This window comes from Amblyomma mixtum, chromosome 6 (assembly GCF_055824585.1).
Source record: "Amblyomma mixtum isolate Tamu chromosome 6, ASM5582458v1, whole genome shotgun sequence".
NCBI lineage: Eukaryota > Metazoa > Arthropoda > Arachnida > Ixodida > Ixodidae > Amblyomma > Amblyomma mixtum.
The window spans coordinates 53,869,116-53,887,845 of NC_143017.1; the positions used below are offsets into that span (position 1 = coordinate 53,869,116).

Genomic DNA, 18,730 nt, shown 5'->3' on the forward strand with positions numbered 1-18,730 from the left:
TAGACTGGCTCCTGCTCCTGTTCTCCCCTGCAGGTAATGCATTCCACAAGCATAATAGGATTAAGTGCAATTTGCGGACTCAACTCCCCTACCCAACTCAGCGGTGTTTACATGAACACAGTAAGCGGTTCTCAACCCAACAACATGACTCAACCTGGCTCTTTCGGGTTCATGTAAACGCCGGTCATGTTGTACCAGTGAAACAAATGGCAACGTGGAGTTGTGCCCACTTATAACGAACGCTCACCGTGTACAAATGAGGTCAATGTGGCAGTTACGAGGTGCATAATGGCCATAGCAGCGAGCTTCGGATAAAACGAACACCCCTGGACGCTGTGCTCGGCTTCAACGAAGATGCAGGTGTCAGAAGACCACGCGTGACAAAATGCTCCACTGCGGGCACATGTCCACAGTGTAGACGTACAGTATTGGTCAAAAGTCTTAAGGCCACAGCTTTCAGCTGCAGCGAAATGAATGTTCCTAGAATGCTCCGTGTAGTGGGTCATTCAAAACATAAGTCAAGCAGGAAGCTTCTCTACCACAAGAAGAAAGCCTCTCTGCTAGCATTTCAAGGTCATTCGGTCTTTAATAGTGCTGTAATGGCTCTGTTATGCAGCTGAAGTGAAAAGCCTACCAAGACCAAAGAAGGCCCGCCAAGTGCGCAGTAATGTCAGAGTGATGCTGACTGCTTTCTTTGACTCCCTCTGTGTGGCACACCACGCGTACACACCAAAGTAAACATTGACCAAAAGAATACTACAGGGATGTCCTCCGTCGCCTGCGTGGTGCTGTGCGGCGCTAGAGGCCGAAGTTGAGGTCAACAGGAAATTGGCGCATCCATCACGACAATGCTCCTGCACATTCCTCGCACTAAATTCACACTTTTTTCGCGAAAAACCAGACTGCTGTAGTCCAACAGACTCCTTACTCTCCTGATATGGCCTCCTGTGACTTCTGGCTGTTTCCCAAAATTAAGAGGCCATTGAAAGGAGCGCGATTTCAGACAAGAGAGGACATTATGGCTGCAGCGACAGCTGAGCTAAACTCCATTCCGAAAGGGGCCTTTTCGGAATACTTCCAACAATGGCAGCACCACTGGGAGAAGTATGTGGAGTCCCAAGGAGACTACTTTGAAGGTGATTATGTTTCTAACGCTCCAGTTATGCCAGTTTTTTTTTTTTTGGCAAAAGGTCGGATACTTTCTAACAGACCTCGTATATGCAATAGTATGCAAGAAAAAATCCACCACGTGACATGAAAACATGCAACAAAACTCCATGAGACCGATGGTGACTCGCAAATACAGTATGAAAATTCACCCGGAAGCCTGAGTTAAAGCATTAGTTTTTATTAGTTCACCTGCTACAAACTTAGGAAATAACGAATGAATATTCCGCGGCAATAGCATTCATTCTGAGTGGGCGTCAAGGAGTCTTTTCGTTTTAATACAGCTTCAGCAACAAAGATTATGTCCAGCTGAATAACCGGTGCATGGCGCCGCTGAGTTCAAAATCTGTCATTTTTAAGAAGTTTGGCAAATTTATTATATGGTGCTATTGTTATCCAAGAAAACATACTCTAAACCACACCACAGTGAGCGCCTTCAAGTCATTAGGAAAGCACTGCGACAAAAAAAAAAGGTGCTTATGCTGGAAAGCGTGTACAGCTGAAAACACATCTCTGAGCAGAAAAATGCGACAACACACATTCTGCAACAACACACATAAACAAGATGAGTGGCACCCTCAACTATAGAATAAAAGTGATACAGTCACTTTCACGCTCAGTGATGCTACCTGGTAAAGTGCAATTTGGAGTAGCAAAATCTACAATTTGGATCCCTTTGAAGCAGAGGAATATTGATTTAAGAGCTCTCTGGAGCACTAAAAGTTACAGACTGGAGCACTTTGGAGCAATAAAACATTGATTTAGAAGTGCTCTGGGGCTTGTATAATTTAGTTTCCAAATCTCTTAGGGTGGCAGACAATTAATGCTGGAAAAGTTTGAATGTCATGTAAAGATTTTCTAGTGATGTAAAAAAGATGATGCCAGTGTGAGGTAAAAATTTTCTTTGTGCTCCCTACCATTTGCCTCGCAATCGGACAATGCCAGCTAGAGTTTATCGAGAACAGGAGCTAAAAGTATTTCGCACTCAAAAAACACAAACATAAAACAAACACTTGTCTCAGAGGTGTCTCCTCAAGATGGCAGACAATGAAATGAAACATTTGCCCCAGGGTTGGCTTCTCAGGTGCTTAAAACACGAAATTAACAATAAATAAGTACACATGAATAGAACATTACATAAACAAAAGAAACAACCACAAAGCACACAAAAAAATATCACTATACAGCATATATATGCTTCGTCAATTTTGAACATAAATAAATGCTACAAAACACAATAAAATTAACAATAAATAAGTACACATGAACAGAACATTACATAAACAAGAAATAACCACAAAGCAACCAAAAAAATATCACTATACAGCATATATATGCTTCGTCAATTTTGAACATAAATAAATGCTACAAAACACAATAAAATTAACAATAAATAAGTACACATGAATAGAACATTACATAAAAAAGAAACAACCACGAAGCAACCTAAAAAATATCACTATACAGCATATATATGCTTCGTCAATTTTGAACATAAATAAATGCTACAAAACACAATAAAATTAACAATAAATAAGTACACATGAATAGAACATTACATAAACACAAGAAACAACCACGAAGCACACAAAAAAATATCACTATTTAGCATATATATGCTTCGTCAATTTTGAACATAAATAAATGCTACAAAACACAAAATAAATACAGAAAATATAGCACTGGCTAGCTTGTCAACATTGCGGAAATTGTCTTTACGAAGGCTCTTTGTCTTTTTCAGCTAGCTCAGGCGAAAATCGTAACTGGTCAAAGTGGCTTAAGGAACAATTTCCCAGTTGATTCCAGTTGTATCCAGTTGGCTCCCAGCTGAATTCCAGTTGCATCACACTGGTATCCAACTGGAATCAACTGGGAAATTGTTCCTTAAACCAGTTAGACCAGTTGCGATTTTATTTTGTCAGTTGTCTTCGTCCTATGGCTCGCTGGTGGTGTGGCCCTGGGGTGTACCAAGTCGTTCCGTCGCTACCTGCACCAGCCGTTCAACGGCCGCAGCTGTCCTCTCCAGTGCCTGCCGAATTCCCCTAAGCTCCTCAATGTGCTGCAATAATAAAATATTGATGCCCTCAATAGCAGCATACACATGGCTGGATGCTGTGCTTGAAGGCTTATTATTCGCAACTCAGTATTCTAAACATTCACAACATTCAGCTGTACAGTGTTTGCAAAGTCATCACCGAAACTGCGTACTGCACTACCAATGTAAATACAGCTATTGCATTTGTGTTACGTTTGCCTACAGAGTGTTCCTTATTGGATCTATTTATTTCAGTGCCTTGTGTGTACTGCATTTTTGTTTGGTTTCTGCGCATAAAAATGAGTCTTATAATTCTTATGGTCACATTGCAGTAATTACAGTCGAACCCACTTGCAACAAACCTGACAGTCGCGTGGGGTGCGTTCGTTGTGTCCGAAGTTTGTAGTAAATGAATTTTCCCTAGCAAAAAAAAAAGAAGAAACAGTCTCACATAAATGGCGTTTATATCCTTAAAATTCCGCTGTGTACACAGCAGATCCTATCAAGCCGCTTTTTAAGCTCTCCAGGCAGCAGAGCTTAAAAAGCAGAGAAGTCACTTTAGGAATGCGATAATACCGATAGTATTTGGGATATTCACCGCAACTGGTAGTAATTCAACATCCCCCTCTTCGATCTTCAATAAAGTTGTAAGGGTGCAGCGCCTAGGCTACCGCAGCGCATGCTTGTGCAGAACTTATGTCTACCGTCCGCATGCTGCCTGCACGTGGAAGCACCCACTCCGCCCGCTTCTGATCTCGTAACGTTACATATATCATCTTTCTTTCCATAGCTCGCGGTGTTGTCCTTAATTTAAGCTGAACCCTCTTCGTTAGCCTCCACGTTTCTAACTCATAGGTGAGCGCTGGAGAGATACAGCTGTTGTATACTTTTCTCTTGAGGGATAATGGTAAACTACCATTCATGATCTCAGAGAGCCTGCCATATGTGCTCCACCCCATTCTTATTTTTCAAGTTATTTCCCCCTCATGATCTGGATCAGCGGCCGCTACCTGCCGTAAGCAGATGTATTCCCTTACTGCTTCCAGCACCTCGCTACCAAATGCGAACTGCTGTTCCCTTGCTAGACTGTTGAACATTACTTTGGTTTTCTGTATGTTAATTTTTAGACCCACTGTTCTGCTCTGCCTGTCTAGCTCATTGATCATGCTTTGCAGTTCATGTCCTGAGTGACTTAGCAAGGCAATGTCATTAGCGAATCACATATTACTTAGGTGTTCTCCATTAACTCTTACCTCCAACTGTTCCCAGTCCAGGCCTCGGAATACCTCCTGTAAACAGGCGGCGAATAGCATGGGCGAGATCGTGTCTCCCTGCGTGACATCCTTCCTTACTGGAATTTTATTTCTGACTTTATGGAGGACTATGGTAGCTGTGCAGTCATCACAGATATCTTCCAATATTTTCACATAACACTTTTCTACACCCTGATTGCACACCACCTGCATGACAGCTGAGGTTTCCACTGAGTGAGGCGCTTTCTGGTAATCAATGAAGGCTATATATAGGGGTCGGTTATATTCTGTGCATTTCTCTATCACCTGATTGATAGTGTGAATATGGTCTATTGTCGAGTATTCTTTACGAAAGCCTGCCTGATCATTTGGTTGGTTGAAGTCTAAGGTATGCTTCTAAGCTTCTGGTACGCTCGAGGTCACAAGGCATTGATTGCGTATACAGGGTGGATAGTTTTTCCAGCACAATCTCTCCTCCGTCCTTCAACAAATCTGCTGTTACCTGGTCCTCACCAGCCGCCGCGGCTGGAGACAGCCGCGAAGAGCAACGACCATGACCAACAACAGCTATGGGCCGTCCAGCAGGTCCTCGGGGCGCTCGAAAGGCAGGGACCCAGCGAGCCGGCAACGGCGAGCGGAGACCCGCGCCGAGTAACGGCAGCCTCGTAGACGACGTAGGCCCTCGTCGGGGTGCGCGAGCGCCCAACTGCAGGCACAAATAAAGTTTGCTCCAATCCAATCCAATCCAATCCCCCTTTTCAATGCTCCTAAGGCTTTCTTTACTTCCTCTTTCGTAACTGGCGGGATGTCCCATTGCTGTGCTCTACTGCCTCTCTTAGTAACGTTCTGATTGCATTGGCTACTGTATAGATTTGCGCCGAACTCTTCGGTTATTTAAACTATCTTATCTATATTACTAATGACATTGCCCTCTTTCTCTCTTAACGTATACATGTGGTTTTTACCTATGCCTAATTTCCTCTTCAATGTTTTTAGGCTGCCTCAGTTCTTTAGAGCATGCTTGATTTTCTCCATGTTAGACCTCATTATGTCGGCTACCTTGCGCTTAATTATTAACTTTGATAGCTCTACTAGTTCTATTCTGTCTATGGAATTAGACGTCCTTATGGTTTGGGCGTTTCTTAATCAGATCTTTCGTCTCCTTAGATAGCTTGCCGGTATCCTGTCGAACCATATCCTACCGCCTACTTCTGTGCACAGCACTCTGTAATGATAGCTGTGAGATTATCGTTCATTGTTTCACCATCACGGTCGTCTTCCTCAGTTAAAGTGGAATATCGGGGGGGGGGGGGGGGGGGCGTCGGCATTTTAGTTGCTGGGGGGGGGGGGGGACATGGCAGCTGGGAGACACTTTCCAGTCGCTGTGCTGGCGAGAAGCGTGCATTTATCGACAGTGAGAGTGTGTTTCCAGCCTTGTTCATTATAACAGAGTGGTGTGGCCATGGTCGTTCGTTTTATCAAACGCAGTGCCATCGCCCTTATACACATTTTATAGATAGATAGATCTTTATTTAGACAACAAGGTCTCGGATGCAGGGGCAAAAGGCAGATGCACTCTGCCTGACGGGGCCCAAGCACCCGACACAATGCTCACGACAAGCGGCAACAGAAGCAAGAGCTTCATACACTCTCATTACAAAAAACAACACATAATTATACAAGGTAAAAGTAGGAGGAAGGTGCATACTTTTGCAATGACATAATTAAAGTAAATATTTACAAGACACATCACAACAAGAAAAACACGAGAATTCAAAGAGTTGACGGAAAAACACGGACATCAAGAATTTTAATCATTCGGGTGAGAAAGGAGGTAAGCTTTAGCATTTCTATTGAATGACTTTTGGGAAACAGATTTCTGAATAATTTCTATGGCCTGTGTATGTTTATTTAGAAGACTGGGCATTAAATATGAAAGCATTTCGGTTCCATAGTTAGTCCTTACGAATGGTACTCTGTAACTGACGTGCCTTAATTTATAAGGCGCGTCACTACTAGAGTTTAATTGAACATATTTAGTGGGATGATGTTTGAAATCGTTAAACACATAAGAAAGCAGTTTCAACTCAAATAATTCATTGACTTTTAGAATAGAATGCTTAGAGAAGTACAAACCTGTATGATCATTGTATGCAAGGTTTTCGACATATCGTATTGCTTTTTTCTGTAATGTTATCAGCCTCGTGAGGTTAGTTTTCGTTGTAGATCCCCAAACAAGTAAACAATAATGATGTGATTGAATTAGGGTGTAATATAACTGCCACTTCAGCGTTTGTGACAGTAGCTCCATCCTCATTCGTAATAAGCGAGCGTTTGTTATAACTGCGGCCTTTATAAGCAAGTTCGACTGCATAACCATTCAATATATCTACAGAAGCCATCACATGAACAGTATTTAGCACAAAATTTTATGCTTACACAAGCGTTAACTTTGGTGCTATAATGGCAAACATTTTTCAGAAACAATACTGTCCAGCAGCATTGCTGTCCTTTTAAAGTGTACATTTTTATTTCTGTCTATATGCTACTCGCCCAAACAGACATCAGTGCAGACATATGAGCTTGTTGGTGTTTCACCTCAAAACAAGCAATGCACAGCACAGCAAGGAAACCTGCATTGTTCACTCTATCCAGCATTTTAGTAAACATTTATCCCAAGACGTACGTCCACTATAAACACCAGTATCTTTCGTGCATATTTTTGACTGCCATGGGGTCATTTATTTTTTGTATGCCTTTATGAGTGCTGTCAAATTGTGTTAGATCATGAGACAAAGCTCAATTCCCACAGGTCATATATAATACAGAAGTTTAGTTTTAAGAAAAAAAAAACATGAAACATATGAAGGCACATTCCTGCAATTTGGTGTCCCTTACGACATCATCCTTAGAGAAACAGAAAAGAGCAGATTATAGTACACTCCCGTTAGATGAACCTGATGGAAATTAATTATTTCATAAGTTGAACAATGTGAAACCATTTAGTTAGTTTCCCCTACGACTCAACCATTTGGTAAGTTCTCCATATTACTAAATGTAACTGAAAACTCCCCTTCAAACAGTTCAGACTATCATTCAGTTAAGACAAACTTTAGCAGTGACCTCGAATTACAAAGACCTCGTTCAATGGCACTCACAGTGTGTCTGTATGACTCTGTGAATGAAAGAAAAAATTTATAAAATGTTTCTACGCAAAGAAAGTGCACCCCCCACGAGATGGCTTCCGCGAAAACCTTTGCCCAAAACTGGGGGAGGTCACCTTGCGTGAGCGTGCATTCTTGAGCAGAAGCATTCTTGCTGGTGCAGAAAAGGCAGAGATAGCCTGGGCATCAGCCTCACGCATTTTCTGTGGTGTAAGGAAAGGCACACGTGCTCATAGAGTTGGTAAATTCTATGCTGCAGAAGAGCCGAGATAAGAAAGAGATGCATGGCTAGTCTGCTCGGCACCTTAGAAGCGCTTGTAGCAGGACTGACAGCAAAAATAGCTGCTGTAAGATACAGTGCGAAAAAAGAAACTGTGATAAAATAAAACTAGTCCAATGTCATTCTCAAGTAGGATAACGTGATCTTGTTTTACGTTTCATCCTTCAGTGCACTTTGTACACAGTTCAACGTATGCTCTGTACGTAATTATACTATCCTCGCTCTGAAAGCTTATCTTATTCATTGCTTTCATGCAACACATATCAGGTGTTTCACCTGAGATGTTCAGCAATTTTTTAAAATAGGCTTTTTAGGTTAGAAGAGCATTTTTTTGGCACAGTGTTGTCAGCGGTGTAGCACATCAGAATACAGCTAAGACATGCTAACTATATCAGGCTGGTTAAATACTTTATTTATTTATTGAGAGGCCTGCAGCCCATTGCAAGTAAGATCCATATCAGGTTTTTGAATTTCAGAAATGCAGATACCATTGGCACTTTGGCCCAACAAATTTTGCCGACACTCTACCAAAATGCATGCGCTTTTGAAAAGCTTCTAAGCAAAGCAGGCCCTCCAGTGCATGTAATTTGTAGAAATAGCCAAAATATGGTGCGCCGTAGCGCCGAGAGTAAATTCACTTCCAAGATTATAGAAACTGATAATGAAATTACTTACCATGGGCTACACGCCTCTGAAAAAATAAGGAGACTAAAAATATCAGTTAAAAAGTTTACTACACAATAATAGTTAAGCAGCCTGTTATACTTAATAGCACATCTTAGCTTTATTCTGATGCGCTACACCACTGACAATGCTTTGCTGAAAAAAGCGCTAACTCAAAAAGCCAAGTATTCAGGCGAAAGCCTTTAATGCCTCATCGTTGCCAACAGAAGGTTGTCAGCAGGGGTGTCACGCTTTTCGGTTGGTCGCAGTAGTTATGACATCACAGTGCGCGGATTCGAAGTAATGAGGTCGCCCACAGATGCGGGACACCCCCTTTTGGAGCAGACAACAACTAATAAAAATAGTTGTCGTTCACTTCGACAGGTGGCGTAAGGCGTCCTTGGGTGACCACATTACATACCTCATACAGTCTCGCAGTCATTGCCAAACAGTGCGCCAGGAAAGGCTTTCGCCTTGCAGCACTTTAGGGAGCCAAAGTCCCCCTGAATTTTTTAGAAACTGCAGAACATCTTAGCTCTAGCACCCTGTATATGGGTACACCTAGCAAGCTCACATTTTTTTTTACGGGCACATCTGTTAAGACGAGCTTTTGCTCGTCTTAACAGAAATTTTCTCCTCTGGAGTCTGCCGTAGATTTCAAAATATGCATCAGAAGTGTAAAATAGACTTTCGTTACCACGCTTAGTTCAAAACATTCAACACCTCTGAGTACACTTTAGTTAATACAGGCACAGTAAAGTTCTTTTGTTTTCGCAATTCATGAATAGTTTACCTAAGCTGGAGGGGCTGAAAAATATATTGTTACATGGGAACCTTCAACTGCCAAGATTATATTAGAACTGAAAAACTTGAGTAAGTAGAATTAAATGAGGCTTAGAAAACTGCATTCCAAAAACTCCTACACACTGCACCTTTACTCAACCATTGAGTAGTTGTGTGTCTCAGACTTCCTTATGTCAGCTGCTTTTGTTACACAATAGAACACATGCCCAAAGTTGTCTAAATGCACAACCATCAGCACGTTAAAAAAATATGGCTTCGCATTTCAAAATGTCAGTGTGTCATGTGTCGCCTGATCAACCGAGACCAGTCATACACAGCAGTTGCCAGGCTAGAATGGCTGTACGCTCAAACATGCCCTGGTATGCTTTCATCTCTGGCTTTGTGCCCTTCGTATCACTCTTTGTTCTTTAACAGCGCAGCACAGTGAAAAAAAATCAAATGATTACATTCTCCCGTAAGATTCTAATCAGTGCGGAACTGTTAATATTTGTTTTAACCCTTGCGTGCTAATGTCTGGATGGTCCATGTTAACCAGACTACACTTGCAATGCGTGTAGCAAAAAAACTGTACAGAAATTCCTGAATTATTAATCTCAGCACAGTGTGAAGCTTAACCAAATTGGTCTGGAAAGATATGCAGTGCTTAAACAGCTTTCCACTGGCCTCCCAGGTGAAAATCTTTCCCAGCTCAACTGGTTTATAGAACAATTTCCAGTTGGTTCCAGTTGGAACCAACCGGCACCCTGGTGGTTCCAACTGGAACCAACTGGAAATTGTTCCATAAACCAGATGACTGTTTCATCTGGTTTCAGAATAAATTCTGCACTGCTAAACACAATTATTGATTACTGAACCTAGAGCACTTCGGCTAGGACAGTTGCGTTCCTAAAGTAATATTAGTACTTAAGCATGCGATGTAGAGTGTATACATGCTAACAGAGACCCACACACTATCCACTGTGTAACAACTGTGGCTTGGTTCAAGCACTGCTGCCTGTTCTGTTAAAATGTTTACTTCACTCAGATGAGCGAGCATGACATGAATATGCAGTGGAGTTTCTTGTGCAAGTGCCAGTAACAACAAACCATGCTTCAGATCCCTGTGCCTACCCTGCACGGCTATGCCATGCACTGAAATTTCTTTTCGCCCATTTGGAGGATACTGGATTTATAGCCACATCTCAATACCTGTTTTTGCATATCTCCTGTTGCATATCTGCCGTGCACTCAACTTTTCGTCTGCTCACTTGCTCGATTTAGGACCCATCTACTATCTTTAAAACTTTAGCACATTCTACTTTTCTTTTGTTCACTTCAATTTTCCATATCTTGTTAATGATTATTTTTTAATTCATTATTTTCTGCACCCTTTTCTTCTGCCTTTCTCTTCCAAAACCATTCCCCAACACAGGGTAGCATGTCAGCACTGTTTGAACACTGCCTAAATTCTCTTGTGTTTCAATCCTACCTCGGCACCATGAGATGTGGCTCAGTCACACTCACGGCCGCTCACACTCACATCCAATCACTCACACTCGTGTCCACTCCCACTCACAACCACTCATTCGCACTTACGACAACTCACTCACATTCACAATCATGACTACTCGCACTCCCAACCACTCAGTAACACTCATGATGACATTCTGTAACATGCGGAATTGCAAACCGTGACGAAATAAATGCAAAACAAGCAAACAGCACGCAGAATTAGTTAGGGGCTGACTGCGATCACAGCGTCGTTGCGAGATGGACACTCAAGTGCCTCAACTTCAAGGAGGTTGCGATGCAAAGGCACTATTCAGGGATACCAGCTTCTAGACCATGCCATTTGTTCGCCGGCAATTTCCTTGTTACAAGCACGATTATGTCGACGGGAAATGGTGCTTCGACATCAGAAGCCAGCCAGAACTCACTTCAGAGATTTCTAGTCATCCTTGGTGCCTCAAAAATATGCCAAAAACGTTTTTTCCTGATTTCACAAAAACTCCCCTTTTGACACGTTCAGAATTTTGGAAGAGCGATATCTCCAGTTCTATATCAGCTATTACTATAATTATTTTTGCAATAGAAAGGCAAATGCACAGGTTGTGCAATAATGCTAACTTTAAACCACTGCTTTGTTAAGAAAATTTTCAAAATAAACCCTTTGTATAAGTCGTCAAAAAGAGCTCTTTCTCTGTCAAGTTTTACCAGCTGCAACTTTCGTCCAAATCGTCCTAGAATGCTTACTTATGCCTTACTGCGCTCCTTGGTGACACTAGGTCATTCATAAATAGAAGTCTTTTCCACAAGGTCTCATGTTTATTAACCAAGCTTCCTCCAAACAGAGGACATACTTTCCTTGATATAACTAAAACTATCAGATGCAGGAGGCAAAGATTTGCAGTTTTGGAATCAGAACATGAAAATGCACAAACAGTGAAAATTTTATGTAAATCTGTCCATAAATTAAAAATAGCTCTAAGAGGGGTGTCGCCCCTTAAAAGCTGCACCAGCAACTTCCTATTAAAAAACAAACAGTAAGTAATGTGACATTAATTCAGCCTCACATTAGGAGAAATCGCTCAGTTAGGACGTACATTACACAAATTTGAGGCAATACTTCTGTGCACTGAGAAAAAAAATTGATATCCCTTTGCACTGTACACAATCTACTGTCTTCCCCGAATTTCGATGCAGGCGAAATTCTAGAGGCCCGTGTACTGTGCGATGTCAGGGCAGGTTAAAGAACCCCAGGTGGTCGAAATTTCCGGAGCCCTTCACTACGGCGTCCCTCAAAGCCTGAGTTGCTATGGGACGTTAAACTCCAATAAACCAAACCAAACCAAACCATTGCCTTCCCACCATTTTTTCGCCGCATCAGTGGATGAAAGTGACCTTATTTTGTGGCATACCTTCCTTGCTCAGCTTCCTTGCAGTCAGATCGTGTGAGAAGTTAACACTTCACACAGTTTAAGATAATCACTGTTGACAATATGCACCACCACCTTACAAGAAGCATGCCGCATTCTAGCACGATACTTTCTGTCGCTACAATTACTCACCAAGCATACAGTTCTTGATGCTACATCTTAGTTGACATCTCAGTCCCACTCATGCAATGCTTTATAAATTATTCCCATACCTGTCTTACTGCTTCATTATGGTCATGCGTGATTTGTTTTGTTTTCATTTAGGAACATTTTTGTGCATTTACATCAGTTTTTAGGTAAAGGTGAGCCATTTCAGTTCGGATACGCACACCCACTTTGCCGCAAGTGCCTGTAGTGCATTTTGTTACACGCATGTGCAAGATATATAGAGCGTGGAATATCACTGATGTTTCTTTTCATTGGAAGCACTATAACAATCATATGCTAACGTGCACCATAAATAAGGACTAAATTGGAATATGCGTGCATTGTATGGGACCCGTATACTGTCACTAACATAAAAACGCTTGAGCGGATCCAAAGGAAAGCTGTGCAATTCATGTTTCCACAATACAATTGAACTGCTTCTGTCTCTGCATTAATGCAGTCAAATTTAATACCGACCCTTCAGTCCCGGCGCAAGTTTGTTCGGTTGAAATTCTAATTTTTGTTATTTAACCATAAACTTGGAATAAATTTTTCGCCATATCTTAATCTACAGAACACCAGACAAACCCGACACTCCCACGCTCTTTCTCAGACCCCATACTTTGCAAAGACTAACTTATTTCAGCACTCTTTCTTTCCGCTAACCATCGATGACTGGAACAGCTTACCAGCTTTGTGTGTACAGTCTCCTGACCTGATAAGTGACGATTGTAAGGTTGTTTTGTTAGTTCTTTTTTGCCTTTCCATGTAATTTCCTGCTGTTCGTGTTCTGTTTGCACTTTGGTATTATTGCTCAACTTGTGGTCTGTTTCTGTATCCACTCCTGCTTGGGCCTCACCGCGTGCAGTATGTCATAAAATAAATAGAATACCTTAAGAGAAAAAAAATATTGGTGTTTACTCTTGCATATCCAATCCCTCTATTCTTACTCAATTGAAAAACCTCAGGTTTTCACCAAAAAAGCATCGCTGTGAAATCACAGATTTGATAGACGTGTCTTGCAACAGCCATGGACATTTACATTTTGGCTTTCCTGCAAAATCTGGAGCTCCGCTGCGTGCCTCGCTTCAGCAAGCGAAGCGGGCCAAACCCGGTGGACTCCATCCTCCACAGCCCTTTGTGGGAGTGGGGTTCCCTGCGCACGTCCCATTCTTGGATTTCCTGCAGCAGGAGCCAGGACAAACAATTTATTAGTGTCGACACCTCAGAACCAAACACCCAGCACCCCTTAGGGTCAATAGGCATCTTAAAAGCTTTAGCAAGTGCAGCACAATGCTAGGGCAATCATCACACTGACAGGTGTTCGGAGACGCTAAATTTTATATGCACTAATATCCTCAAACCCAGCAATAGCAGGCTTTTGTGATCACATCAATGATTCAATGTGGCTTGCCATGCTCTACTACAGGTTTAAGAGATTGGACATCTACCGTTTGGCTGCCACAGCAAAAAAAATTGCCGACAACTATGCAATTAATGGCAACTTGAAAGTGAAGAGATATTAGGCCTACAATTTTACCCTCAATACAAGCTTGCAAGCAACGGCAGTAAGGTAACATGCTGCTATATAACAAGCAATACAAATTTCATATTCTCGTTTATGCGAGCGTTAGGACATGTGACGATGGCTTGTGACGTTTATTTATAGTTTCAAGTTGACCATTTGCTTTACTCAGGTTTCTCCCCAGAAATTCTTGAGAGGGGAACATCGTTTTTTTTTTTTTTTCATTATTTATAGTTTCAAGTTGACCATTTGCTTTACTCAAGTTTCTCCCCAGAAATTCTTGAGAGGGGGACATTTGTTGACAAAACGCCACACATGCCACAAAAACGCCACAAGAACGCCACACATGCCAGCTCATTTCCAGGCTTGCATAAAACCTTCAAATCACACTTGCCGGCATGGAGCATTTAGCTACCTTTTTATTGCCGCTGTAGTAGCAGCGATAGATTTCTTGTTTGCCTTCGACTAATATAGCAGTAAGCAATCCTGTATTAAAAAAAGGTAACTGAGAGCCATGCTCTTATTCAGTGGTGTACTGTAACTGCCCCCAAGCACACTGCTATGGCCACTAGTAATACGCATTGGCTACCCTTAAATGGGAGCCTAAAGGTCTTTTTACGGTCACACAAATTTCATGGGACTGTAAAAAAACCTGTAAGAATTCCCATTTAAGGTGTGTGTCTATGTGTTTCAAGGCTATTTCGACTCAGTGAAACCCCCATCATTTCTCGCCTTGACTACACTACTTCAATATGTGGCATGCAGCCATTCGTATCTTGCCAATGAGGTCTTTTGGTTTGTGATACCATAAGACCTTTCCCATATAAAAAATGCCTGCTCAGAAGCTCTGCCTTTCAGTGCCACAATGCATACATGTACTATCAAAATGAACGGTTGCACTGATTGGTTGCTTTTTTGTTTGCCAACCTGATTGAGAAATTCACTCGGTTGAGTAAGCTTGTATTTTGTTTTCAGGTACAATATGTAACCCAGTGTTGGGTCATATTTGGAAGTTGCATAGCAAACAAAATTACAAAAAGCATGACTTGTCAACCCTTCCCTTACTACATTTCTTTTCACAGAGTGACACAATAAAAATCATAACATCTGTTATAAATGAGCCACTTTATAAGCTACCAAAGGACAAATAATCGAAATTACCTCTCTGAAAAAGAGACATAAGGCTGTCTGAGGCAGACTGGCCCACTGTTTTTAGCGCAAAAATGCTTCTTAGCAATGAATGGCAAGATGTGAAGACCTCCCACTCGTGAAGCCACTATGCTGTCCTAACCTCAGGCTACATGGGTGTTCCCCCAAACCACTGGAAACTGGCTCATGAGCTGCACACCACAGTGCATTGGATAGGTCGCATTTTCTCCAGTATTCCCCCTAGTGTTTGGAGCATCTCGCAAAGTGGGGCGCAGATCAACTTAGGTAAGCTTCTTGAGTGCTGGCAATACAATGGCAGCATCAACAGCACCAAACCATGACGCTGTATTTTAACACAATAGCATTAAAGGTGAACTGATGAGGAATCTTAACTCGTCTTTTTGCCATGGAACTCGATCTACACGCTCCCAGTAATTTTAGAAACTTTGATTTATAGCCCTGTGTGGCTGATTTCCCTAATTAAATTGGATTAACGTCCGACTCCTGCCTTATTTTTCTTCATTCCCCGCATACGGTGGCAGGAGTTGACCAATGCATGGAGTGCCTTTCAGGCAGTCGCGTGGCGACTTTGCTTTCGCTTTTATTTTGTTTCTTTCAGGTTGCCGTGAATAAATAGGTCTAGTCAGAGACTACATAGCTGCAAATTAGGCCCAAGGAAATAAAAATACGCATGGACTCTTGCTTTCACAGATCACTACGTATCACTCCGCCGATGGCAGAGCGGCAAGCCGCCACGGGACTGGGTGAAAGGTTGGTCGACTCCTCCCACCGTTTGCAGGGAATTAAAAAAAAAGGCAGGAGCACGAGGTTATTCCGATTTAAATTAGGGAAGTCGGCCGCACAGGGCAATAATTCAAAGTTTCTGAGAATGCTCTGAACGTGTAGATCGAGTTCCCGTGGCAAAAGTACGAGTCCAGATTCCTCTTCAGTGCACCTTTAAGGCTCCCCACTCCCCATTGTGAAGAAAATCTGGCATTGTCAATGTCACCGTTGTTGGAGGTGTAGCGAGTGAAAAAGCAGCCGGCCCACATTGTCACCGAGGTTACGTGACCTTGCGAAGTCATCACAACCTGCCCACCGGAATGTGAGCAAACTGTTCACTGTTTTAGATGGCAGTTAAATTAATCACTGGTTGCGAGTGGTTGCTCAGGAAGAGCAGCCTGGGTCTCACAAGCACCACCGGTGGCTGCGTTTGAAACAGTCACTTGCAGGGCAGAGGCCCATCACTTAACCGCTGCACCACTGCGCCAGGAGGGGTATGAGGACTCCCCCCGTGGTCTACGAATGTAAAGTAGAGAATGCCCAAACATGCATATATGGGCATGTAGCCAGAACCTATACTCCATTTCATACATAGCAGGCAACGCTGCAGAGGTTGCTGAAGTAGTGCGTCCGCGAAACTATATTACTCCGCCACGTATCATTCGTTCTTCTCGAAACTCCGATCATTGTTTGGACGAATACAAAGAGCGGTATAAAACGATGCAGTAGCACTGAAAATGACGATCGAATCTGTGAGGTGCTCAGTGTTCGGGCTCTCTGGCCATAATTTTCACGGAATGTGAACTACTTTTTCGGCGGGGATTTAGTAGAAGCGATTCGCCCTACCAACCGCGTATCATACCGCCACGTGTACTTTTTGCTTCTCGAAATCTCGACGAGTCGCAGGACGAAAATGTGGCAAGAGGGAAAACGAAGTCCAGGAGGTGACAGTCATGGCACTTGAGATTTGTCGCTACGAAATATGTTTGTGTTCGCTTTGGTTGTATGGCAAACTACTTTTTGCGTGCGGACTTAGCCTTTGCGAACAGGCGCGCTAGCTTTGGCAGCATTGCCTGCTATGTATGAAACGGAGTATAGGCGAAGTGATATGGGAAGAGAGGACCTCAGGCCGCTGACAGGATCTATTAATGTTATCATGTCATACTCTTAAGGCACAGCTTAAGTGTCCCCTCAAGCTTTTTTTCCTAACTGGCCTCACACTTTGAAGTATGATACCTTTGTTGTCACTGGCCCCATAATGATAAATGGTTAACCCATATATGCCTAACGTCCTCTACGTAGGGTACTGCTTTTCTGCGGAGCAACTGCGAAAATTTATTGTGCGAAACCCAGCGCCTGCTAACATAGGCTCACGACGGTCCAAACTTTTCCTGTGCACAAGTTGTGTTGTGTACATTCAGTTTTGTGCATTGTGTGCGTACAGAAAGACCCACCAGTCTTCTCTGAACGTCGTTCTTGAAATTCGACCCCATCAACTACACTGAAAATTCTGCAAGGAAAACAAATAATTTTTCGCATTTTCATGTTGAAACTGCCACGCATGATGAGAAATGTGATTTTAAAGTCGATGTCAAATGTTTATGGACTTTCCCCACACGTAACAGGCAGCAAATCTGCCTGTTGTAGGACAGCTGAAAAACTGGTGTTGAGAGAAATATTTCTACTAATAGAAAGATAATTTTGAATTGTGAAAAGAAACAAATATTTTATATCAAAAATATATGAATTTTTTTCAACTTTTTTAAAGTTTCAGCATATATGGGCTAAATTCAGTTCTTTTGCTGCTCTTGTACTGCCACTCCTTGTCTCTCGGGCTATAATGGCACAATCACTGGTGCTTCAGAGCTCCTTGCAATGTTCAAATCAAGTGGACATTGTGCAACCAGACTATCTATTATCCAAATCTTACTTGTTACTTGTACTAGAGAAGGAATGCTCACTTACTGTAATTACTCAATAATATAACAAATACCAACACACATGCAGCTAGTATGGAAATAAAAAACTGTTCACAGTTTGCCCCATGATTTACTGTCTGCAGAAGATGCATTCTGGACGTGCACATGAGTGACGATTAGCACACAAACACTTTGTTGCACAAAGCTTCAGGATCTACACAGAACAGCACATACTTGCATAGCTGAGAACATGTATGAGGAAATGGCATTAAATGTGTGCGTAATTTGTCTCAATTAACATACCATAACGGGAAGAGATTACTTACGGCTCCCAGCACCACTAGCAGACTGCATGTTGCCAGAACGGGGGGGCTTGTAGGATCAGAATCGCTAGCAGCAGATGGAAGGGTGTCGCTGTCAAACTGTGTCAACCGCAAAGAAAGCACACATAAAGTTGCAAAGCAAATTAGTCACTGTGGCTCTCCGGTTCATATTCTGTTCAGTTAGCACGCTAAAAATGTGTGACAGCAAGACACCTACAAGTTTATGAAAATAGAGCGCACTTTGTCTTTGCGTCGCAATTTGGTTTTTAATTACTTTTTTCAGCCTCAACATACTCTCGTCGTCGTGCTGTGATGAAGGTTGTTCATTTTTATTTCATTTTCAAGAGCCTAACCCAATAATATTTTCATACTCTATCTCCTGTATGCTCCTTGTCATTACAGTTGTAGCATATGTGTACTTATCCCACTGTTCCACCCCCTTTGAAGTCGCTTTTATTTTGTGCTAGCCTTCAAATGCTTGCTCTGTTCCCGCAATACATGCTGCCAAGCCTGCAGCAAATACAGTAGACTCGCGATAATTCAAACTCAGATCATTTGTACTTTAATTCAAACAAATTTTTAAAATTTTGGTTGACTGGCTAT

The 18,730-nt window shown here is 42.2% G+C and overlaps 1 protein-coding gene across 1 annotated transcript; it reads right to left on the reverse strand.

The window, feature by feature from the left end:
• Positions 1–1,351: 1,351 nt before the first annotated feature.
• Positions 1,352–18,245, reverse strand: LOC149339154 (uncharacterized). The gene is made up of 4 exons (XM_089550409.1): positions 18,131–18,245; positions 13,471–13,610; positions 4,958–5,161; positions 1,352–3,226 (listed from the first exon to the last, which is right to left on the reverse strand). Exons 1-4 carry the CDS (start codon positions 18,156–18,158, stop codon positions 3,101–3,103), a joined length of 498 nt encoding a protein of 165 aa, XP_089406535.1. The 5' UTR covers positions 18,159–18,245; the 3' UTR covers positions 1,352–3,100.
• Between the last annotated feature and the right edge of the window lie 485 nt (positions 18,246–18,730).